Source organism: Stigmatopora nigra, chromosome 4, assembly GCF_051989575.1.
Source record: "Stigmatopora nigra isolate UIUO_SnigA chromosome 4, RoL_Snig_1.1, whole genome shotgun sequence".
NCBI lineage: Eukaryota > Metazoa > Chordata > Actinopteri > Syngnathiformes > Syngnathidae > Stigmatopora > Stigmatopora nigra.
In genome coordinates this window covers 15,988,455-16,014,485 of record NC_135511.1, presented here as the reverse complement: position 1 = coordinate 16,014,485, position 26,031 = coordinate 15,988,455, and the positions used below count along the sequence as shown (strand labels likewise).

The following is a 26,031-nucleotide window of genomic DNA, read 5'->3' as shown; positions in this document are numbered from 1 at the left end:
TCCGGGTTATTTACAGGTCGCTGTGGTCGCCATGTTGCTCAATGAAATTAGCTTCAAACATTGAGCATCCGTTAGCAATATTGTAATCATTCATGTTCGCCGTATTATATTTGTTACTGCATTTGTAGTAGCATAAAAATGACGTAGGGAATATTAAACGACGAAAGACGAACCGCACGTGTAAGTAATGCGTTATGGATCGCTTAATATATTTCGTAAATATTGGCCCTCTAGCAAAAAGTAGCTAACGTTGTTAGCATTCGCTAGCCCGCCTACCGTAACATGGCTTATTGTAGACATTAAAATGCCACTGATCGCTATGTATCAGGGCTATCCACATATTAATGGTGATACATGTGCATTATTCCTAAATTGTTATTAGCAAAATTGGCAAGTATGCGGGCATATTTAGAGAGAACTGTTGCATGTAATGTATACCGGGTTCCCATGCTAATGATCCGCCCCTAAGCGATGCGGTTATTTTGACAGAATAGTTATTGTAAACAACTAACATAGACCTTTTCTTTATCCTAAAGTAGTCATCTTGTACAGTACATTGATACAGTGCATGCGATTTCATTTGCATTTACATCTAATGCAACCGGGTAACATGATCATTTTTTAAAAACATGACGTTATTTTATATGCCAATCCAGTCAGATTCTTAGCGTTAATAAATAATGATGGACGCTCAATATAGATTGAGCGAGGCTATGTCTCAGAGTACTAAGTTTATTTCTGTTCCTTGACTGAATTACAGTGTATTATGTTCACTGATGCCAATAATATAGATATTTTTTTAAGTCAATCAGAATAATTTTTATGCTTATTTATTTTTTTGTCCAGGTTGAGATAACTAGCGTTACAGTGTCACGCAATGCAACATGGAAGTGGGTCACAGAATATTCAACGACAACTCCAGAGACCCAAATCTGGCCAAGAAGTGGAGGATCAACAACAACAAGCAACCTTGGCCCCTTCACAACAACAACAACAACAAACTACGGTTACCCACCCACAATCTCCCATGACAACATTTTCTTCTGCTGCCAGCCCATCAGCTCCTCAATCCCCCAATTATCAGATAATCATGAGTCGCAGTCCAGTCACTGGTCAAAACATGAACATCACATTGCAAAACGTGGGTCAAATGGTAAGTGGCAACCAGCAGATCACTCTAACGCCACTCCCCCTCCAAACCCCGTCCTCCCCCGGCTTCCAACACGCCACACCCCAATGGAGATTTGAACACGCTCCATCTTCCTACATTCAGGTCACCTCCCCTTTACCTCAAGCCGTGCAACCGCAGAGCCCCACCCAACAAAGTTCCGTCTCCCTGCAAGGCGTCACCAGACCCGTGGCGCCCCAATCCGCTCTCGGCGTATGCGGACAGAGTCCGACGCGGTTCGTGGAGGCCGGCATGCTAGTGCGGCAAATCAGTTTGGGGAGCCCGTCTGGAAGCGGTCATTTTGTGTACCAAGACGGAACGGGGCTAGCCCAGATTGCGCCTGGGGGGACAAGTCAGATACAACTTTCCTCTCCAGGAGCGCCGGGTTCTGTAAGGGAACGCCGTCTCTCTCAGCCTCACTCGCAAAGCGGGGGCACTATTCATCACCTCGGACCTCAAAGTCCCGTGGCTACCAGCGCTACGCTCTCCACTTTAGGCAGCCCTGGACACATTACCACTTCAAACCTACCTCCTCAGATTAGCAGCATCATACAAGGACAACTGGCACGTCCCGTGATGTTCGATAAGACGTCGCAGGCGGTCGTTTCCACGCCAACGGCATCTTTTAGTATACCTTGTACCATCCCGTCGTCCAGCCCTTCCCTTACCGGTCCGGTCCAAGCAAATAGTAACAACCCCCTAGCGGCCCCCGGCTCGGCGGTAGCCACAGTTAAAAAACAAGTTCCCAAGAAGTTAGAAGAAATTGCTCCGGCTACTCCGGAGATTGCCCAGTTACGCAAACAGTGCTTGGAACACCATTCGAAGAAGATGGACAGTTTAAAAGAGGTGTTCAAAGAATACCTTATAGAACTTTTCTTTCTTCAGCATCTCCAAGGAAATATGATGGACTATTTGGCTTTCAAAAAGAAGCCATGCGTTCCCTTGTATACCTATTTACGGCAGAATGACTTGGATCTGGAAGAGGAAGAAGAGGAGGAGGAGCAGTCCAAGGTTATCAACGATGAGGTATTCAATTAGATGGAATCTAAGGGTGTTGTATTTAAATGAATAATCGATGACTACCGTATTTTCTCGAGTATTTTCCGTATTTTTCGCAAAAAAAATGTTTACATGCAGGCAATACCCTTTAAGAATGTGCAAACCATTAGACGATTCATAGAGTATCGCAGAAATACCACATGTGGTAATTTTTCTTAAGATTTTTCCTTCAAAGTAACACATTTGTACTCCCCACACACAATGAATATGGAGGTGTAAATTGGGAATTGGGGTATTTTATGAGAGAAATTGTAAGATTCAACGATTTTAAGGAAATTTTGGGGGCTGCGACTTATATGCAGGGGCGGCTTATATGCGAGAAAATACTGTAATTGAGTGTCAGAAGTAGAATTGTGAAATTCTACTTTTTTAAGGCAATTTTGAGGTTGCGGCTTATATGTGAGAAAATACTGTAATTAAGTGTCAAAATAAGCCACAGCTGTTTTGATAGTTGATTTTTTTTTTTGAAGAGACATTCTGTACAAATTTGAATTTTTTTGAAGCTCTTGACTGATTGGCTAAAATTCAACAATTTTCTGGCAATTTTGAGGCTGCGGCTTATATGCGAGAAAATACTGTAATTTAGTGTCAAAATAATCCACAGCTGTTTTGATAGTTGATTAATTTTTTTAATGAACTGTTCTGTCCAAATGTTGATTTTTTTGAAGCTCTTATGTTTACTTAATCAATTATCTCATTAGTCGTCAAAAAAGACCTCAAACAGTTTTCCTTTGTTCATTTTTATACTTTTACTTCTTTGCAGGTCAAAGTTGGCACTGGAAAAGATGGTCAAGCAGTAACACCGGTTGCCATAGCAACACAGCTTCCTCCCAATGTTTCTGCAGCTTTCTCTACCCAGCAGCAGTTTCAGGTAGAAAATGCAAATTTTTGGCGAAATAGTATTTATCAGACCTTTAATCGAGCTTAAGACAACCTGATTTTTTTGTGGGGCAGGGTCTCCAAGGACCAGCCGGTACGCTTTCCAATCCCGGAGACATGGATGCCTTCAAGAGGCAACAGGCAATGGTTCAAGCAGGTAGGGCGAGGATCAAAAACACTTGTATTTTTTTTGTTTTTGTTTTACTTTTTTCCTTCCCCCTGTTTGCTTTCTTTAGTTTTGTTTATTTTTTCCCTCCTTTTCTTTTCTCCCTTTTAATGGCTTCTGCTTTTAGATATTTGGCTTCCTCTATTAGCGCTGTATGTTCAAGTCAAGGAAGGAAGAGTTGGCCCCGTGAGATGGTCATTGCCTTTGTACGGAGTGTTTTTTTTTGTCCCCATGATGAGGGTATTGTGTGTTTTAAATCCCAGATCAGGCTAAAAGATCCCGGATTGACGTTGGTCGCCACGGGCTGATTTTCCAGCATCCTGGCGTAGCTCCTTTAGGATCAACTGGCGTACCACTTCAACAACTTATGCCAACTGCGCAAGGTAGGAGCGCTACGACCAAAGCCCTCCTTTCTTATGCCGATGGATCAAGAAGATTTAAGTATCAGTATCTTGACAATTTAAACTCCCAAGCAACATCAGACTCATCTTCAAATGCTGGATTTGTCAAGCATGTCTTTCCTTCAGGCGTAGTTCGACCAACAATGCGTCTCTTTTCTGTCAGGACGAAATGGGGAAGAAGATTTTTTCCAAGTGTGAAGAATACTAGTTGTCACATACTGGGAAGATGCCTTGTCCTATCATTTTTTCTTTTGGTCGTGTGTTTGGACATCCTTCATTATCCATCTTGATTCGTCATATGTCATGTGATGATGACTTTTTTAATGTACAGTGTTCCCTCGCTTATCGCGGTTAATGGGGACCGGGACCCCCCTCAATAGCTGCGTTTCTGCGAAGTAGGCGTACCCCTTCAAAAATGCTTAAAGTAACGTGTAACACGTGCACAAAAGCACCACCAAGCAAAAACATCATAGTAGTCCGGATGGAGGATCTTCTGCAGTTTTTTTTTGCACGTAAGAAACATCGTTATTGGGAGTTGTGAACAGTTTTTTTTGGGCGTTTGAAGATGCGCCTGTAAACAGCCATGACATCATCAATGCGATTCCTGAACTCTCACCATGTTATTGACCATTTCTTTTGCCTTTTTTTGATGCAATTACTAATTCTAATTGAATATTTTGATTCCACCTCTTGTAAAATGATGTAATTTATCATTTTAACTTAATATCTTTACATTTTGTATTTTTTTTTTCCTGGAAAAAAATCTGCAAAGCTCTGAGTCCGCAATAGCTGAAGCGCGAAGTAGCGAGGGAACACTGTAATTCATTTCTTTGTTCATCTCTGGTTGGATCATGGAATCCAGTGGCTTCAAATACTCCATCTGTGCTTACTTACTTTGGTTCCACTTCGCCATTTCTTATATCAACATGTTTTTTTAGTCACTTTGAGTCCAAGTGCCTCTTTCAGTACTTTTGACGTCTCCCATTGATCCCATTGAGTTGATTTCCCATTATTTCCATAGTATTTTTGTTCTGACTTGGCTTCTTTCCCCTCAGTCTAAGTAGGAGGAGTTGTGTTCGGCGCACAGGTTTTTGCGATTGCGATGGTGTGGGTGTTTCAGGGCCAGGGTGTTGGTTGGTGTGACGTGCAGGGAGGTAAGGCAGGCGATGCTTTAGATTGCACAGCTCTGCTTAGGCTCGCTTAATCTGCAAGACCCAATGTCTGTCCCTTTTTCGCTCATCTTTGTGCTTTGCTGCAATATGGGGCATTCAGATGCCTCTATTACTGCCAGAATGACATACTGTAGCTATCATGCATGTGAAACATGCTGTTCTTGTGTATGTTTGTGCGTATACGCTTTGTTTTAGTTGTTTTTGTTGATTCCTTTCCTTGTCTTTGTTGGTATTTCCCCATTTTTTTTGTTCTATTTCCATATCTTTTTCCTCTTTCAAAAGCTCTCAATGCATGTGTAGTTTTTTGACATTTTAGCTACATTCAACATGAGATGCAATGTTATGATTTTTGCATTGAACTATGGAATGTTTTGTTTTTTGAGAGACATGTAGACGAACACATTTGGTTTCATTTCTTCTGTAAATCATTTTGCCGTATTAGTTTTACGCTATGATCATCAGGAAGTACGAACACTTCTGTTGAATCAATTTCATTTTATTTCATTTGGCGCTGTTCCTCCGGAGCTGCAATTGATGAAACTCAATTGAAAACATTCACCGATAATTATTATTTATTTTAAAGATAGCTTCTAATATTCAGGGAAAGTTACCAAACAACTCAATTCAATTAATCATCTTTATATACTACCAAGACCACAATTTACAAGACATTTATATGGCCTTATATGGGATAAAATAGCATCTCTCTTTGTATGTGTCTTTTTGCAAGCCCCGCCCCTTTGCTCGTCCTATAATTTTGTCTCATGTGTTTAGGCGGGATGCCGCCTACACCTCAATCAGTCCAGATTGCAGGACAGAAGCAGAACCAACAGCAGTACGACCCATCCAAAGGACCGCCGGTACAGAACGCGGCTAGCCTACACACCCCGCCACCTCAGTTGCCGGGCAGGTTGCCGCAAGGCGCACTGGCCGGCCTCCCAGTGGCTCTTTCTCAGCCTGGTCAGATGGTTGAGAGTTCGGTCCAACCTGGCGGTCAGCTCCAAACGCAAGTGAAAGTGCAGGCAGGCGCCCCAATCATGGCGTCTCTCAATCCCCACGCACAACTCCAAGCCCAACTCCAACAGCAAATGCAATCGGGGATTCATATCCAGATGCCTCCCCAGCAGCAACAAAACCAGGCTATGCTGCAGACGGGGCAAGCGGTCAGTGAACATGCAAGTTATATCGTTGACCTTTGTTCGTTTTCTGTGGTACAATCTTGACATGTTGGCTGCCACTGATGTTGATTGAACGTTCCATCTATTTGAACATGGAGTTCTATTTCAATTGGGTTGAACGTTGTGACCGGACGTTTGGTCGCCCAGTTGAATCTAATTTTGAGAGCTGGTTTCAACAGTAGATATTTAGATATTAAACTCGTGAATATAGTTTTGATACCTGATGTCAACAGTGAACTCTCTGTCATGTTACCAAACGTCCGGGCGACCAAACGTCCGGGCGACCAAACGTCCCGGCGACCAAATGTCCGGGCGGCCAAACGTCCCGGGCGGCCAAACGTCCCGGGCGGCCAAACGTCCCGGGCGGCCAAACGTCCCGGGCGGCCAACCGTCCCGGGCGGCCAACCGTCCCGGGAGGCCAAACGTCCCGGGAGGCCAAACGTCCCGGGCGGCCAAACGTCCCGGGAGGCCAAACGTCCCGGGAGGCCAAACGTCCCGGGAGGCCAAACGTCCCGGGCGGCGAAACGTCCCGGGCGGCCAAACGTCCCGGGCGGCCAAACGTCCCGGGCGACCAAACGTCCGGGCGACCATTGAATGTCTATTAGTGACCAAATTTCAATTCACACCAATTGAACGTCTACCATCGTTGATGGCATTGAAAAAGATGGGAATTGTTTCCTCCGCCCGCAGACGGTGACTCTCGGCCGTCCAAGCGCGGAGACGGCGCCACCAATTCAACGAGTGGCGACAAACTCCATAGCACTCGCCTCCATGACGTCTACTCCCGTTCCGAATTGCGTTCCGACATCTCAACCAACTAGTCCCCTCCGCCCTCTTGCTGCAAATGCAAATCCCAGCACGCCGTCTAAACTGACAGGAACAAATGGGATCTCTGGAGTCAAAATGACAGGCTTTGGACAAAATGCTAGCACGACACAGTCATCGTCGCAGGAGGCTTCTCAAGAGAAGCAAGTTGAACAAGCTGAATTGGTAAGTTTTTTTGGAATCATGCTTAAAGCCTCAATCATTAAATAGCATAGCTCATTTTGAGCGGCGCCGTTTTGGGACATAACTTGTGTCAACTCACAAATGCATCTGTTTATTATTGAATTTTACACATTGCAAAATTTAATAGTAATACTGTGTGTGGTGCTTCTTTAAGTAGTTTTGCAAACTTCTTAAAATCTATTCTATTTTGTTAATGCGCCCCTTTGAGGTGATAGTGAGAATTATAGCATTTTTTTTCTTCCGTTGAAACACCATTCAAATAATATTGATATTGAATTATTTTTCCTCACTACTCTAGGAGAGCCAAGTTCACCACCGTATCTCTGAGCTTCGAAAAGATGGCCAGTGGTCAGCCAGTCGACTCCCTAAACTCGTAGAGGCCTCTCGTCCAAAGTCTCACTGGGACTACCTCCTGGAGGAAATGCAATGGATGGCAGCTGATTTTGCCCAAGAGCGAAGATGGAAAGAAGCTGCGGCCAAGAAGGTACATGGGCCCAAATATTAAAAATTCTCTTGGTTCTACCGTTTCTATACATTTTCTACTCTTATTTCAGATGGCACGCACTTGTGCCCGTTACCATCAAGAGCAGAAAAAAAGTGAAGAAAGGTCAAAGAAAGAAAGGGAACTTCATCTTCGCCATATTGCAAGCACCATTGCCAGAGAAGTCGAATTCTTTTGGTTTAACATTGAGCAGGTATGTGAATTTTAAATGTTCATATCATATTTTGTATCATAATTGCAACACTGATTAATTATGATATTTTATGATGAAAACATGCAAATATATTTCAATTAATATTTTTTTTTAGGTTGTGGATATTAAACTACACTTTGAAATTAATGAAAAGAGGATTCGAGCACTTTGCTTACAAAAGGCATCAGTCAAAGGTATGCTTTATTCATGGTAGCCTTCTTTAAAACTACTATACTTAATCATATATATATATAAAATATTTTTTAACAGGTCATTTGGTTGGAGAGACGGCTCACAAGGAGGTAGGGTTTTTTGCTCGAGTAAAAAAATGGTGGCAGAAATATTGCATTTGACATTGTTTATCATTTTTTTTATTGTAGGAGATTCATGGTGGCTGTAGAAAAAGGAAAGCAAATTCACCATTGGCATCTGAAGCTGGTATTTATCCAAAAAAGTTTCAATTTGATATATATTTTAAGTCATACATGACTTTAGTATGTAAAATTCTTGTATACAATAACTTTTGTGTTGATGTGTTTTCTAGATGAAGAGAGCACAATAGAAGAACAAGAGGTTTTGGAGGGAGAACCAGATTACAAAGCAGAATTGCTTGATCTTGCCAAAGATGGTTAGATTGTTTTGACTCCTATTTTTAGAATCATGAACACCAATTTATGACTTTCTTTGTGTTTTATGATTCTAACTCTCATGTATATTCTCATTGAACCTTAGCTGAGCTGCCTCTGGATGCTTTGAGGAAGCAATATGCCGGTGCCTATGCTGCAGGCTTTGAGTGGCCTCAGCCAAGTCCTCAAAGTAATCAAGATGAAGAGGAAGACACTGAAGGTGCCATTTTGCTCGGAAATTTGATTTATTTCTTTTTTTCCCTTTTATCACATAGTATTTTCGCCCCGTTTTTAAACAGTGTTTCACAAAATAAATAACTGACTCGCAGTAAAGGTCTGCCTAGATCACAGGTGTCAAAGTGGCGGCCCGGGGGCCAAATCTGGCCCGCTGCATCATTTTGTGTGGCCCGGGAAAGTAAATCATGAGTGCCGATTTTCTATTTTAGTATCAAATTAAAATGAAGAGTATAGATGTCAGTGTTCTCGTTACCTCTGCGTCCTGCGTCTGATACGCACAGCTTTTCTTCCAGACGCACAATTTCAAGTAATGTGCTTTTTTCGGACGCAAAGAATTTTTTATCAAAAAAAAAACCAAAACACATATATCCGATAGCAAACCAATTTATTCCACATAATCTTTGCGAAATAATTCTCGCGTGAACGAGACTAGCAGACACTAGCAGACGAAGGAGAGAAAGCGATAGCAAGAGTTTCGTAATAGTGTAAGAAAGATAAAAAATGTTTCAGAAAAAGCAAAACAGTCTGGATAGTTATTTCGCAGTTAAAAAATACAACTAGTAAGAAAAGAACTGCAGAAGATTCGATCGATGATCATGAACCAAAACGGGGGAAGCAAGGAAAAATACGCACATTTCAAAAGACTTTTGGCTGCAAAGAGAGGAGGATCTACGAGCTGAAAGACTAGTACAATGATAAATAAACCCTAACCCTAAACCATATAATAAATAAATTAAATCTGAATGTTTATATATCGTTGTTTATGTTTTATTTGCATCCGTAGTATGTTGGGACTCGTGACAAGTTTCCTGGGACGCACAGTTTTCAGACAAGCGAATCCCTGGGACTCGCAGTGTGCCAATTGTAAAATTATCACTGAGATGTATATTAAATTTCCTTATTTTCCCCCTTTTGAATCAATATTTGTAATTTTTTATCAAATTTTTCTGTGTTTTAAATTCAAAAATCATTTTGTAAAATCCAAAAATATATTTAAAAAAAAGCTAAAATAAACATTGTTTCAGATCTATAAAAAAAACTGAATATTCGGGGATTTTAATCCAGTTCTTTTAATCCATTTATATAAAAAAAATCTAAATATTATATCTAAAATGGTCCGGCCCACGTGAAATCAAGTTGACGTTAAATCAAATCTGACACCTTTACTATATACTTTTCAGCAATAACGAGTCCGCCTGAGGCCGTGCTTATCGACTCTTTACTTATGGTGGACCAGTTTCGTAATCCCGACAAGACCTCTTCTTGCACTTCTGATGGAAAACCTGCTAGAGACATATCTGAAGTGGCTGCTGCCACAGAGCTCCTTCTCCCAAAAGGCACCTTCAAAACCACTTCCTCAGTAAGACCCGTACACAGTTTTTTCCCTGTATTGTTTCTTGTATTGTTCTCATAATTTCTTTTATTTTACCAGACACACAAACCTGCACCCTTTCTATTACATGGCATACTACGAGAATATCAGCAAATTGGTGTTGATTGGCTGGTAAACCTATACAAGAAACGTCTTAATGGTATCCTGGCTGATGAGACGGGCCTTGGTAAAACTGTACAAACTGTTGCCTATATGGCACATTTAGCTGGTCAAGAAGGTAAGCTGCTAGTGGTGTTGCGTTTATGAACAGATCTATCTTTTTTGGTATGATTTAATGTTATACATATTTGGCTACAGGTGTTTGGGGACCCCACCTCATTGTGGTCAGGACGTGTAAATTGCTCAACTGGGAGGTTGAGTTCAAGCGTTGGTGTCCTGGTCTTAAAATCCTCTTGTACCTGGGAACTGAGAGGGAACGGAAACTCCAGAGAATGGTATTTTTTTTGTGTGTGATATGGAAATTAGATATGTTTTTTTATAAAGATAGCTGAGCTCACTTAAGTGGATTTGGTCAACAGAAGTGGAGGGAAAGAAACAGCTTCCATGTATGCCTAACGTCATACAAACTGATGATGAAAGACCGAAGTCATTTTCTAAGGCAGAGGTGGAGACAACTTGTCCTGGATGAGGTGCAGCTTATTAATAATCTGTCTGAAAAACACTGGGAAACGATATTTGCTCTTCGAAGGTGAGTTGATTGCTCAGTGTTTGGTTTTTTTTTACCTGATAACTTACGTTTTTGACATTTTTGAATTTACAGTGAGCAGCGGATCCTTCTCATCAACACCCCACTACAGAATACTCTAAAGGAGCTATGGACTATGATTCATTTCCTCATGCCAGGAATCACCAGGCCCTACTCTGACTTCCCAGTGAAAGCAGGCACCGACCAGAATCAGGAATACTGCCACAAACTTGTCATTCGACTGCACAGGGTTTGTATATTGATGCAAATAATAGTTCACCCTTGTTTAAGGACCAATTTGACAGCGTTTGATTGCCAACTTTGACAGCCAATGAGTGAGTGTGCTTAACATAATATCCACGTTATCTTTTTCGGTAGATGATCCAGCCTTTCATCCTAAAGCGCTCAAAAAGGGAAGTGGAAAAACAATTGCCAAACAAGTATGAACATATCCTGAAGTGTAGACTCTCTAGGAGACAGAAGAGTTTGTATGAGGATATTCTAACTCAACCCGGGTGAGATTTTCATCCTATTGAACAGTAACATTTTGCACATCTATGATTTTTAAGCACTGTTATGATGGGGGGGAAACTCAGGATTGTATGTGATTAGATTTGGGTTTGTTTGTGTATGTTTTTAGAGCTCAAGAAGCCCTGAAAACAGGCCATTTTGTCAGTGTGCTTCAAGTCTTAATGCAGTTGCAGCGTGTTTGTAACCACCCGGATTTGGTTGTACCCAGAGAAACCAGCAGTCCTTACTTCTGCTCTCCTTTGCCATATAATAGCCCCTCGCTCATATTGGAAGCAATCCAAAAAGACTCAAGCAAAGTATACTATCATTTTTTATTTTTATGTCATTGTGTTTATTTGACCTTTTTGGCTCTAATACTGATTTTCCTGTTCTCCTTTCTTTGATTCCATTGTTTTAGGAGACAAATATATCTCTGTTTGATTTGATCAATAATGAGAAGCATCTGACTCGGTATCAAACTGATGAAGCAATACCCAGGCTGAAAGTTACACAACAGCTTATAGAGGAGATCTACAGCGGTCCAGAAGCAGCACCACCTCCCAAGCCATGCCCAATAAAACCAATGAGGTTTGATAGGTTTTCCTATTTAGCAAAATATGCTGGATTTTTATTGTTATTTTTTTTTTTTTACATCATGGTGGAATGTCTTTCCTAGATTGTTCCAGCCAGTGCAATATGGGACCAAGGCAGAAGGCCGACTAGTTCCTCTTACAAGTCCTGCAGGACAAAATAATCCCTCAAACTCCTCTGCTACCACCAACTCTGTTTCCACATCCAACTCAGGCCAGATAAGGGGAAAACCTCCAGTTACAACTGCAATGAGCACAGCAAGTCAAGGTACAAAATGAAGTCTAAAAAGAAGTACCGTATTTTCACGACTATAAGGCGCACGGCATTATAAGGTGCACCCTCAATGAATGACATTTTTTCCATATATAAGGCGCACTGTATTATAAGGCGCACTGTCTATTTTGGAGGAAATTTAAGACTTAAGTGCACCTTATAGTCTTGAAAATACGGTAATTGCTATTGACTTCCAGGTATGAAGCACTCACTACTTTACAGTCACCTCTAGAGCCAGCCATTGTTGATGTTTTGGATTTTTTTTGGTATAAAATCTTGCAGTGGGGGAGGAGCTATATGGTGGAATATTTTGTAAACTAAGATGGCATCTGCATATTTAACAGTATTGTTTCAGTTCAGGCGTTTTTGTTTTTTTAATATCCGACAGTGGTGTTTTTTTTGGTTTTCTGTGTTTTCCATATATAAGGCGCACTGGATTGTAAGGTGCACTGTCTATTTTGTTTCTTCTCATTTAAGGAGGGGACGCAGTCAAAATTGCCCAGCTGGCCAACATAGCTGGCAGTCAGAATCGTATCTCCCAGCCAGAAACTCCTGTCACACTACAATTTCAGGGCAACAAGTTCACATTGTCCCCAAGTCAGCTGCGCCAGCTCACAACTGGACAGCCTTTGCAGCTTCAAGGTAAACTTTTCAATATCACCTTTTATACATGAAATATTTGCTTTTCCTTTTCCCAAGGTTGCACCTTCATCGTTTGTAATAACATTAACAAACATTCATTGCAAACTTTGGTTCTTACAATAGAGCTTCTCACTAATATTTTAAAATGATGCTAACATTTAGCATTGTTTCCTTAACCCCCAACAGTAGACAAGCTTTTTTTTGTTTTTCAAATGTGGTTAAAACAGCACTTACTGTTATTGTTTATTTATCATGATTTTAGGGAATATTCTCCAAATTGTATCCGCTCCTGGGCAACAAATCATCAGGCCACAGGGTTCGATGGTCATGCAAACCATGGCACAGGCTGTCCCTAACTCCAATGCCCCAGCTACACACAGTGCACCTCATCCGGCTCTACCCTCAGTCCAGCAAGGTGACATATCCCTTAACCATTCCATATCATACATCTGCTCTTCTAATGGAGGTTCTAGCACTACTACAGTGTTCCCCCGCTACTTCACGCTTCAGTTAACGCGGACTCAGACCTTCGCGGATTTAAAAAAAAAAACAAATACAAATATTACATTGAAACAACATATTTTACAGTTTTTTTTTTATATAACATGAATTTCACTCTCTCTACCCGTATTCTATATAGTGTACTGTATACAGGGGGTAATTTAAAAAAAAAGATTATTATTATTATTATTTTTAAATTTATATTTTTTGGAATTAAATTAAAATTAAGCATTTTTGAAGGGGAATCCCTACTTCGCGGAAATTCACTTATCGCGGGTGGTACCGGTCCCCATTAACCGCGATAACCGAGGGAACACTGTATATGCTATTTGCTGGAACATGTCCATCCGCTCACATGGTGTATTTGGACTAGGTGTCACGACAAACGCCACTCCAACCTCTAACAAGCTCACGACTGCTTCCTCACAGGTTTGTACATGAATTCACTAATAGAAACCCAAAAGAACCCTCATGTTTTCTGATACAAGTGTTTGCAATGGGAATAAACATTTCGGGGCCTATTTTGCAGGAGTCTTCCGAAGAAAAGACTCGGCAAGCCAAACAACGTTTGAGCCTTCTCTTCCAAGCCAACGAGCGACGATGCAGCCGGAGTGTTTTGTACGGGTTGGACTTGTTGCAAGCGTGCACTGTGAGTTCGGAGCCAGCTCACACTGCGATGAGTGCGGGAGGCTGGATGTGGGTTGGTCTTGAGAGTTGCATCAGGGCCCAGAAGACCTCTATGACAACCACCACTGCGCTACGATCGACTCTGCTTTCTGTCGATGACCGGAGGAAGGCCACTGACAACCTTACTAAAAGGTACTTCATCTTGTGCCGCCCAGCTTTATTGTCTTCAAACTAGGTATTCAAAAAAAACCTTCATTTAGCTGAAATAAGTAGCTGTAGTAACTGTAAAGGAAATACATTAACGGAGCTGAATTGTGGTCATAGAACAAAAAGGATCCAAAATGAACATACTCGTATTTTAGTTTTTAATATTTGCAGAAAATGTAGTAATATTATTAATGCTGTTTTATAGTCAACTGAAACAAACTAGGAATTAAAAAAAAACTTTTCGTTAACTAAAACAAGTAACTGTAGTAACTAAAGGAAGAACATTAACGGATCTGTATTGTGTTCACAGAACAAAAAATGATCCAAAATGAACATACTCATATTTTGTGTTTTTAATATTTTATTACACATTTGCAGAAAATTGAGGAATAGTATTATTGCTGTTTTATATATTGTACTTGTCAATAACATGTGAAATACTAAAACTAAGTCAAACCTAATACTTTCAGGAATAATGAAAATCAGAACTAAATCAAAGTAAACGATAAAAAAAATCTCCCGAAACTGATTACAAATCCAAATATTCAAATCTCAAAAAGTCCTCTTATCTCTCCCTTTTAGGCTGAAATGTGTGGTTCCTCCAGCTGTTGCACCTCACCCTCACTTGTATGCTGCAAATCCTCCTATCCCTTACACCATTAAACAGAAAGTACTCCACCGTCAACTGCAGGAATCATTTTCTCCCCATGCTGCTGAAATGCATCATTTGGTGGATAGGCTTGGTTTTAAATCCCCTGACTTTCAGTTAATGCAGATGGATTCAGGTTGGTTGGATTATCTTCCTTCATTTAAACTTTATCTTTTTCTCGTGGAAGTCAATGGAAAGTGAAAAGCAAATCATAAAGTAGAAATATTAACTATGGATATGTTTTTCATCCAAAGGAAAACTAGAAGCCATGGCAATTTTGCTGCAGAAGCTCCGATCAGACAATCGTCGTGTCCTTATTTTCACCCAAATGGTGAAGATGCTTGATATCCTGGAGGGTTTCTTAGATTACAGGCAGCTCACGTATGTGCGTATGGATGAAAGCTACACTCCAGATGAGCGACAGGTAAAATCAATCTTTTTTGCCACCTTACCTTGAATGGCCTTCTAGAAATTGAAGGGGTCCAAAACAGAAATGACTTAAGTGCTTCTCACTGGCTGTCATAGACTGTCCAGTGGCAAGTACTGTGTTTTCTCGCATTTTAGCCGCATCCATGTATAAGCCGCACCCTTAAAATCGTATAATTTTTACAATTTCTCTCGTATAAGCTGCACCCTTAAAATCGTAGAATTTTTCTAATTTCTCTTGTATAAGCCGCACCCTTCAAATCATAGAATTAAAAAAAAAATCGTGTATAAGCCGCACCCTTAAAATCGTAGATTTTTTTACAATTTCTCTTGTATAAGCCGCACCCTTGAAATCGTAGATTTTTTTTCAATTTCTCTTGTATAAGCTGCACCCTTAAAGTCGTAGATTTTTTACAATTTCACTCATAAGTCGCACCCTTAAAATCATAGAATTTGTACAATTTCTCTAGTCTAAGCCGCACCCTTAAAATCGTAGAATTTTTCACAATTTCTCTCGCATAAGCCGCACCCTTAAAATTGTAGAATTTTTACAATGGCACATGATATTTCTGAGATACCGTATAAATCGATTGCTGAATTGCACATATTGTGCGCGTATAAGCCATACCCTCGATTCAGTCATCATTTTTTTTTTGCGACAAATATGGCATATGTGCGAGAAAATATGCTATGTATACGTATTTGCATATTGATGCATTCTCAGACATTTCTTCCCCATCTAACACCAGAACCTCCCAGTTACCGTGCAGAGTTCTGGCTCAAGGGGATATATCATTGTGCACTTTTCCCTTCCTGTTGGATTCTATTCCTTTCAGGGCCCAAAATAGTTGCACACATTACCACATTGTTTAACCACGACTCTGCCTCCGGAATGAATATTTATGTTTTTTTGTGTCTATGTCTATATGTGTGGGTGTGTGTATTTTTATTCTTCCCCTCATATGATTTTTCCACTTGCAGGAGATCATAAGAACATTTAACAGGAACAGACAGATTTTCTGCAGCATCTTAACAAATCATTGCTGCGCTGCAGTTGGAACTATGTTAGATGCAGATGCCATCATCTTCTATGACACTGACTTGAATCCCAGTATAGATGCCCGCACCCAGGAATGGTGTGACAAAATTGGGCGTAGTAAGGATATACATATCTACAGGTATTATGATGGAAAAAATGCACAAGTTCTTGATTTTTCACTGTATGAATCATTTGTGAGTTTACCATGTTTTCTTTTCCATCTTTGTTTGCTCAGGTTGGAAAGCGGAAATTCCATTGAGGAAAAACTGTTAAAGAATGGTACCAAGGACCTAATCAGAGAGGTGGCTGCTCAAGGCACTGATTATACTTTGGCTTTCCTCACACAGGTAAGATCGGTTCATCTGTATTTTACCCTTGAGTCGCAGGGAAACTGTTTTTATACAAAATGTATAATCCAGGGCTTCTTCTAGTGGTTTATACACTATAACTGTGGTAGTTGACTGAATACAGATCCCCCAAAATGTATTAAATCAGTCCACATTGATCAGTGCAGCTTTAATAAATGGCTTTTGCCTGTTCTAATTCCAGAGAACAATCCAGGATTTGTTTGAAGTGGAGGCAGGTTCTGGGGAAAAAGTGGAGGAGTTTGTCGTCCTTCACCAGGAACCGTCAGCTTCTGAGAGTATCTCTCCAAAAGTAGCAAGACCTTACATTCAAGCTCTCCAAAGTATTAACTTGGAGGATTCACCAGAAGAAGACAGTGCCAAAATGGAGGATGAAGTCACTGGCAAGCAGTCTGCAACAGCGGATGAGGAGTCGGCAAACCAGATTAAAGAATCTGCTGAGATTGACGAATTGAATGCAGTTATGGAACAGGTACGTTGTAGACACATTTAATATTTCAATGTTGCTTTTGAGTCACAAAATGTAATTGCTGTATTATTTCAACCAGCTTACGCCAATTGAAAGGTACGCTCTGAACTATCTGGAGTACCTTCATGTCAGTGATGACGAAACTGCCCTCAAGGTAACAACAGTTGAAGTCATGCAAAATTTGAAAGCACTCTGGTCACATATTCTCTGGAAAAGTTGTTTGGAAAAAGTTTACTTACCGTATTTTCGCAACTATAGGGAGCACCCTCAATGAATGACACACTTTAATTTTTTTCCATATATAAGGCGCACTGGATTATAAGGCGTGCCCTCAATGAATTACACATTTTATTTTATTCCATATACAAGGCTCCCTGGAATATAAGGCGCACCCTCAATGAATGACACATTTTATTTTTTTCCATATATAAGTCACACCCTCAATGAATGACACATTTTAATTTTTTTCCATATATAAGGCGCACTGGATTATAAGGTGCACGATCAATGAATGACACATTTTAATTTTTTTCCATATATAAGGCGCACTGGATTATAAGGTTCACCCTCAATGAATGACATTTTAATTTTTTTCCATATATAAGGCGCACCCTCAATGAATAACACATTTTATTTTTTTCCATATATAAGGCGCACCCTCAATGAATGATACATTTTAATTTTTTTCCATATATAAGGCGCACTGGATTATAAGGCGTCCTTTGAAGAAAATTTCAGACTTTTAAGTGCGCCTTATAGTCGTGAAAATACAGTAACTTTTGCATCTTCCTGGAAAGTGTCATCATTGCCACCTACTCTACTTTTGTGAAGGTGGACATATTTAGGGTAAAGATTAAATTATGACCAGTTCCATGAAATGTATTCAGTGACTCATTTATGACATTTTTGCTCAGGAGCGGCTGGAGTGCTCGAAGAGAGGCTGGGAGCTTCAACAGCTGCAAAAGCTGAAAGAGGAGGACCATGGAGTGGAATTAACTGAAGAGCTTTTTACCTATACAAGAGAGGATGCCTACAACATGGTGGGTAGTCATCAGATACTTACTTACTTTTCATAGCCTCTCAGCGTCCATGTTCTGATAATATTGTTGTTTTATCAGGAGTATGTGTTTGAAGCTGAGGATGGGCACACAGAAATCATGCCGGTAAGCCAATATTTAATTTTATTATTATATATTTTTTAATAATTGACCCAGTACTTTTAACTCTATGGGGAACTTCATTGTATTTGTTGGATACTTGTGTATTTTATGCGGCCTAAAATGTCCTATAAAAGACTAAAACCTGGCTTTTTTTGTTATTTGTTGCTTGTTTTTGGAACATAGGTTTGGACTCCACCAACACCACCTCAAGATGACAATGATATTTACATAGACTCATTCATGTGTCTAATGTATGACACCACACCCATTCCTGAGGCCAAACTCCCCCCTATATACGTCCGAAAGGAGCACAAGAGAATGAAACTAGACCCTGCAGGTATTGCTTGCGCTAATCACTCTGCTAATGTTGGCAAAGTGCGTGTTATCCTCAGCATTTTAATTTTTTTGGATACCTTCATCCCAATTCCACTCCCTTTCCAATCAACAGCAGCCAGGAAGAAGAAGAAAGGTCACGGGGAAACAGTCATTCCGCCACGCTCTCTTTTCGAAAAGGCTAGCATGCTCAAAGTTCGCAGAGAAGGCAAAGACCAGAAAAAGAACTTTTCCCTCAAGCAACAGGCGCCCTTTGCCAAGCCTCTGCCATCGCTGGTTAAACCTTCCATGGAAGCCAGTCAGGATAACCCAGAGTGGCTCATTAGTGAAGACTGGGCTCTGCTTCAGGTACTGCTATCACCAAACGTCATTCATCCATTTTGAATTAGCTACAGCTTGGTGAATGGGTCTTTTTTTGTGTTTCAGGCTGTGAAACAACTGCTGGAATTACCCCTAAACTTGACGATAGTCTCTCCCGCCCACACCCCTAACTGGGATCTGGTGAGTGATGTGGTCAACTCCTGCAGCCGGATCTACCGCTCTCCCAAGCAGTGCCGAAACCGCTACGAGAATGTCATCATTCCCAGGGAAGAGGGCAAGGTCTGTAGTCTAACTTCTCAGATTTGGACTTTTCAACTATGAAACTGCAATTTGTCATCTTCTGAAATCTATGCCATTTCAGTTGATGTACGAGGCAAACCCTAAGAAGAAAACAAAGAGTATATACAAGGTGCTTCCTCCTCACTTCTGTTACCACCAATGTTCCCTCTAAGCTTGCGCAATTGCGCAATACTCTAGTCTTCTCTGCGCAGCAGCAATCATTTGGCGCGCAGTAAATAAAATCCAAACATTTTTTTTTAACCCTTTCCCCATGATGGCGCCGTTTACGCGGCAGCCAGTGGCAGTAGCTCTGTCCACTCTTATGTTTTTTTGTGTTTTACAGCCTGTTTTACATGAAAAATTAGAGGGAACATTGGTTAACACCCTCCTTTTTTATTTATTTGAACTGTTGTGCTCATTCCACTTTTTTTGTGTATGTCAGTCTAAGAATAGCCGTCCTCTGAGAACCTGTCAGATCTACACACAAGATGACAACGCCACTCAAATTCAGCTCTGCAACAGCCGATTTGAACTCATGAAAATTATTGCCAGCAAGAGGAGTCCACCTATCAAACCACTGTGTGTACATTTTTGCGGAGGAAAATGCTTTAATGTCACAGATTTTTCTGTTTGTGTTTTTAAATGCATTTTAATGTTCTCACTTCATAGGCTAGGCATGAATCCACTCCAGAAGAATCCCAAACATGCTTCTGTTTTAGCAGAAAGGTATTGTTTTGTCATAGCTGTCATATGATGTTTGAATCCAAAAATTCTAAGTATAAATGTATTTATTTTTTTCTACAGTGGGATAAGTTACGACAAGCCACTCCCTCCCATACAGGTGGCATCTCAACGTGCTGAGAGGATCGCCAAGGAGAAAAAGGTGATGCTCATTGACAATGGAATCAATTTCTATGACCAAATACTGTCTTTACATTGTTTTTAATGGGTTGTTTTCCTATTTTGGTACACCCTCGGCCAGTGAATTGACACTTTAATTGTTAGTAATCGACCGATATGGGTTTTTCAGGCGTGTGTTTGTGTGTTATTGCCAATAAAGGGTGCAGCAAATTGACCCATAGCGGCCGCAACAACATCAACCCCCTCAACTTAACATTCGGTCACTAATATTTGTATTTGTAGGCCCTGGCAGAGCAGCAGAAAGCTCAGCAGCAGGCCGGAACCCCCCAGGCTCAAGCTTCAGCCTGCCAGCCCCAGACCCCCACTGCTGCCCAGGCTCAAGCTCAAGTCCCACAGGCCGCCACGGTGGCCGGAGGCGCCACCGTTCCCAACGCAGCCGTTCTGGTCAGCATCAATCCAAGGATACGCTTAAAATCCAAAAAAGTTTAGCTGTCTGTAAATACTTTTTTGTGTTTTTCAGGCTGGAGCAATCAAAAACGCCACAGCGGGCACAACCATACAGGCTGGTGAGTACTGTATTTTCACGACTATAAGGTGCACTTAAAAGTCTTACATTTTCTCCAAAATTGACAGTGCGCCTTATAATACAGTGCGCCTTATATATGGAAAAAACAAAACCAAAAACCACCACTGTCGGATATTTAAAAAAACTCAAACGCCTGAACTGAAACAATACTGTTAAATATGCAGATGCCATCTTAGTTTACAAAATCTTCCATCATATAGCTCCTCCCCCACTGCTAGATTTTATACAAAAAAAATCCAAAACATCAACAATGGCTGGCTCTAGAGGTGACTGTAAAGTAGTGAGTGCTTCATACCTGGAAAACAGTAGCAATTACCGTATTTTCACCACTATAAGGCACACTTAAAAGTCTTAAATTTTCTCCAAAATAGACAGTGCACATTATAATACAGTGCGCCTTATAATACAGTGCGCCTTATATATGGGAAAAATTTAATTCATTGAGGGTGCGCCTTATAATGCGGTGCGCCTTGTAGTCATGAAAATACGGTAGTCGCCGTTTTCTCCTCAGAGAAGTATTGTCTTTTTCTCTACTTAATCATCCGAACCCTTCTTGGTTTGGCCCTACAGCTGCTATTGGGGGGAATGTGATAGTGAACACAGTGGCTGGAGTGCCTCCAAGTCCATTCCAGGCCAACAAACGTCTGGCATCTCCGGTTATACCTGGCACCCTTTCTGTGAGTCACCGTGTTTACAGAAATGTACTCCGTGAATGAAGATCTCTTAACTTTAACTGCACGTTTTTGTTAATTCCAGCCCGCCGGCCCTGCCGCCGGGGCGCAGGTGGTCCACACGCAACAGAGAGCAGTTGCGGCTGCTGCCGCCCCGGGTGAAGTGGTTGCCATAGCTACCGGGCAGGGTGTTCGAGCGGTTACTCCGGCAACGGCATCTACTGTGGTTTCAACCACACTAAGCCCGGTTCAAGCTCAGACTCGGCCACTTGTCACTCAAGTAACTACAGGTAACGGAGTGAAATCCAATATTGTGTATTGTTCTTTTTTTTAAGATTTGTACCAATTCAGTACTTTTGTTTGATTTGTTGATTGAAGTAGTTAATTTCAAGCAGATTGCCCAGAACAGTAGATGTTTTTTTTTTTTTTAATTGGTGGATTTAGTTTTAAGCCTATTTTTACCTCAAAAAATCTAATAAAAAATTATTGTCATCATACACAAGATGCGCACAACAAAATTGGTGGTGCTACTCCACAGAAGTGCGTTTTCCCAGTTAAAAAAAACATAATTAGTAATATAAAAGGATAAAAAGTCACATCCCAGCTAGGTACATTCTAAAATATTGCACAATTTAAAATATTACACATTGTTATTGCACAGAAGGGATTATGTGTCGTGCTAACGAAAGTTTACAGTCCTAATGGCTGTGGGGAAAAATTGTACTTAGATCTATTTGTCCATGCTTTGGGAGACCTGTAGCCAGATGGCAGAACTTCAATGCACATCCCTACTGACTTGAACTGCTTTCACTAACAACAATATTGACAAAAACACTAATTTATCAACTTTTATGACACCTTGAAACTATACCTTTTAAAAAAATATATTACAAATACAGAAAAAAATCTTTATTTTTGCATATTGCCTGCACTTTGACTACTCTGAATGTACTGTATTCTGCCAAGCTACAGGTATGCAGCTTGCACAAGGAAAGACCCTCACCCCAGCCCACCTTCAGATGCTCCGACAACAACAACTTCAACAACAACAACAGCAGGGTGCTTCTCCTCAGATCAAAGCTGTAAGCAAACCCCAGGTAACCAACCAAAAAAAAACATTCCCACAGAAAATGAAGTCGAACTCTTCTTCAAGACATTTGTGATCGTCAAAGGAAGTTTTCGTCATATCACGACAAGGATTTTCTTCGACAGGAGCTGTTAAAGATGCACAAGCATAAATTGCAGCTGCAGCAACAGCAGCAGCAACAGCAGGTCGCCGCCGCAGTGGCGGCAGCCGCCGCTCAAGGCCAGCAAGCTGCGGGAGCCCAGCAAGCCCAAGTGCAACCCGCCCAGGCGGCTCAAGCCAATCCTCAGCTTGCGGCGGTAGCGGCGCCAAGACCCGGCTCTGTCCTGACCGGCACTACTGTGACTAACCTGCAGGTGGCCAGACTGGTAAATATTTAGGATTCTCCGCAATTTGTTAACATTGTGTTCCTGTTTAATACAAGCTGGTCATCAAACGCGCTTGTATCTGTTAAATCTGTGGTTTTCATTTCGTGACCGGACGTTTGGTCGCCGGTCTTTTGGCCCCTTTTGTTCGCCGGTCAAATGGTGACAGAGAGTTTACTGTTGAAACCAGCTCTCAAAATTATATTCATGAGAGTTTAATATCTAAGATAGAAGTTTAATATCTAAGTACTGTTTAATATCTAAGTACTGTTTAATATCTAAGTACTGTTTAATATCTAAGTACTGTTTAATATCTAGGTACTGTTTAATATCTAAGTAGTGTTTAATATCTAAGTCGTGTTTAATATCTAAGTATTGTTTAATATAGAAGTACTGTTTAATATCTAAGTACTGTTTAATATCTAGGTACTGTTTAATATCCAGGTACTGTTTAATATCCAAGCACTATTTAATATACAAGTGCTGTTGAAACCAGCTCTCAAAATTATATTCATGAGAGTTTAATATCAAAAAATCTACTGTTTTCAACAGTACTTAGATATTAGACTCTCCTCCTTAGATATTAAACTCATGAATATAATTTTGAGAGCTGTTTTCAACAGTAAACTCTCTGTCACCATTTGACCGGCGACCAAATGTCCGAGCACTGACATTCCTCTATTCCCGTTGCAGACCCGAGTACCCGCTCAGGGTCAGATTCAGGCCCAGGCAGGCCAGACAGCCCAGATGACCCTCACCAAACCTCCCGTCGTATCCGTACCGGCCGTGGTTTCGTCAGCCGGCGTCACTACGCTGCCAGTCACGGTGGCTGGTATCAGCGTGGCTATTGGCCAGGCCCAGAAAACAGGTAAAGTCTCCAAAAAAATGCCTCGTCTAGTCATCACACTTCCCCTGGCAGCTTTTAAATGCGACTTTGTCTCCTCTCTCAGGTGGCCCCGTGCTGACGCCGTCATTCCCGCAGATGCAGGTGCAACAGCTGCTTCAAATGAAGAAGCAACAGCAGGCGGCCCAGCAGAAGGCAGGACAGACGCAACAAGGACAACAAAAGGTAAACGAGGTTTGAGATTAACGACGCAATCAAATTCGAAACCCGTTATTGAGTTACTGTTTTTTTCACGACTATATGGCGCATCACATTTAAAGGCACAGTGTCAGTAACAAGTGCTATTGCTGTTTTTGACACACACAAAAGACGCATCACATTTAAAGGCGCAGTGTCAGTAACAAGTTCTATTTCTGTAGTTCTGTATTTGATACACACGCATACCAGACGCATTGCATTTAAAGGCGCACTCACTATATGGTGCTGCGCTAGAGGGAATGTCAACAAAACAGTCAGATAGTTCAGCCAAACTTAATTAATAGATTACAAATTACAAAGCTTTTTTCGAAGGAAAAGGACTGGATTTTGGGGAAAAAGACACTATAAAAGTAGTACTAGAAATTTAAATGGGGTTCAAATTTGGTCCAAATCACAACCTTAGTTCTGTTCTGTGGTGTTTTTATGCCATGTACTTTAAATGGGGGCAGATGTAAGCACACTTGAGTTGTACGTTTTTGATTTTAATGATTCTTCTTGGTCTCCATTTTTTTCTGGTGTCTATCTATATCCCAAAATGTTAACATTGGTGTCCTTAACTTTCAGATTGGGACACAACAGGTGACGGTGCAGGCTGCCCAGCCTACCCAACAGCAACAGAAAGTGACCTACGCGACCACCACCCAACTCCAACCCGGGATCAAGCCTCAATTCTTTACCACATCAATTGCCCAAACGCAGAAACCTACAGGACAAATACAGGTACTTCAGTTATAACCCCAAAAATATGGACCCTTAAATGTTCTTTTACATTCGACAATTTATTGCATTTTCTCCTTTTTGAGCAGATGACAAAACTCCCACAAATTGTACAACCCACCGTGGCTAACATTCAGCAAATTGTATCGTCTCCACAGCAGGTAGAAGTCGTTCGTAGTAAAGCGCTAGCTTGGGGAAAATGTTTTTTTTTTTACCTCCATTTACGTCCATTTGCAGATTCAAGCTCAAACCGTGACGTTAACTACGTCGGCACCCGCCCAAGTCCAGATGATTCCGGCCGGCGGCACCTCGACTCAGGTGGTTCAACAGAAGCTAATCCAACAGCAGGTGGTCACCGCCACCTCGCCACAGATTCAGACTCCGCCCCCTCACAGCCCAGCTCAGCAGGAATCCTCCACATCGCAACCCGTTCAAACGCAGCAGCCTGCCAAAGGCCAAGCTCGCCAGGGTGGTATAAGAGCCAAACCTCCCGCTAAGCCCAGCGGGGGGAGTAGTTAGGTAACGAGAATTCAATCAGTGTTCTTTTGTTTGTATGTTTGTTTGTTTTTTTCCTTGCAGTACACAGAAATTGCACTCACGTGTTCTTCTTTTTTTTTTGGAGCCTAACCCCAATAAGAACAGAATACAGTGTCCTAATGTTTAAATTTGTCACCTTGGTGGGATTTTTTTTAAACTATTTTCATTTGTGGAAATGTTGAATGTTTAAATACGAAAGAGAAAAAAAAATAAGGAAAATCAATGTTAGGCTATCAAGCCTGATAAAGAAAAACTACCGCATTTTTTGAGGCACATTGTTTTGGGGGCTGTCTAATATGTGTATTCTTAAATAGTCCCTTGCATGTCAAATTCCTTTTGTCGTGTTATAATAATGGATGGAGAGTAGTGCACGTTTCTTTAGTCATTTTTTTTTGTTCTTTTTTTTTATTCCAACAAATACACTGTAAACATGTACGTTAGTATTTTGGGTTTAGTCATAATTCCTTTTTTTTTTTTAAATTGATGTCAGAAAATGTAAATATCTGTGGAAAAAAATATTTGTACTTGTAAAGTAGTTGTGTTTTCATTGTTTTTTTTTCCAGTCTAATTGTAATAAAGTGCTTTGTTTTTATACACAAATATATTTTTTTTAATTATTGGTTTTCCATTAAATCCATTGTAAGTGCCAGGATGTCTTGTGAGTTTTTACAATGGCTGCTGTAAACATAAGATCAATTGTGCTTGTTTTTGTCATTTACAAAGAAATTAACACCCCTGATTCATGGTTATTGATGATTTTTTTTTATTTATTCATGCAAAATATGTAAAACAGGTTTGAATGTTTGGCCTATATAGGAAGTTTTGAAACTGGCCACGGGAGGGCGCTGTCAAACCAAGTTCATCCATGTTCTACCTGGAAGGCTATCTTGTGAGTTAGATTTTCCAGCTCATTGAAATTTCCCATCTGCTTCTCGGTGCGCAACCCCACTTGTGTGGACGAGTGTTCGGTATCCGGGTCACAATACCCTCTAAACTAAACAGATTTGAGCAAAAACACGATGCCCTCTGCTAAACAGATGGCCAAAACT

At 40.9% G+C, this 26,031-nt stretch overlaps 1 protein-coding gene and 1 non-coding gene across 2 annotated transcripts; both read left to right on the top strand.

The window, feature by feature from the left end:
• The first annotated feature begins 17 nt into the window (after positions 1-17).
• Positions 18-25,731, top strand: ep400 (E1A binding protein p400). The gene is made up of 53 exons (XM_077715087.1): positions 18-180; positions 847-2,194; positions 2,991-3,098; positions 3,182-3,263; positions 3,536-3,655; positions 5,620-6,008; positions 6,714-7,013; positions 7,330-7,515; positions 7,586-7,726; positions 7,842-7,920; positions 7,997-8,028; positions 8,107-8,164; positions 8,271-8,354; positions 8,459-8,572; positions 9,771-9,949; positions 10,022-10,199; positions 10,280-10,416; positions 10,501-10,670; positions 10,743-10,917; positions 11,046-11,182; positions 11,308-11,494; positions 11,596-11,765; positions 11,854-12,035; positions 12,519-12,683; positions 12,946-13,098; positions 13,558-13,613; positions 13,714-14,003; positions 14,601-14,803; positions 14,922-15,091; positions 16,075-16,271; positions 16,368-16,479; positions 16,682-16,969; positions 17,046-17,120; positions 17,881-18,006; positions 18,085-18,129; positions 18,310-18,463; positions 18,575-18,807; positions 18,886-19,059; positions 19,142-19,189; positions 19,502-19,638; positions 19,729-19,785; positions 19,864-19,942; positions 20,203-20,364; positions 20,441-20,486; positions 21,077-21,183; positions 21,263-21,467; positions 22,144-22,274; positions 22,390-22,629; positions 23,320-23,494; positions 23,577-23,695; positions 24,293-24,448; positions 24,535-24,606; positions 24,683-25,731. Exons 2-53 carry the CDS (start codon positions 878-880, stop codon positions 24,962-24,964), a joined length of 8,982 nt encoding a protein of 2,993 aa, XP_077571213.1. The 5' UTR covers positions 18-180; positions 847-877; the 3' UTR covers positions 24,965-25,731.
• On the top strand, positions 15,824-15,952 carry LOC144196141 (small nucleolar RNA SNORA49). The gene has a single exon (XR_013326217.1). It is a non-coding gene; the product is annotated as a small nucleolar RNA SNORA49 (small nucleolar RNA).
• Positions 25,732-26,031: the final 300 nt, after the last annotated feature.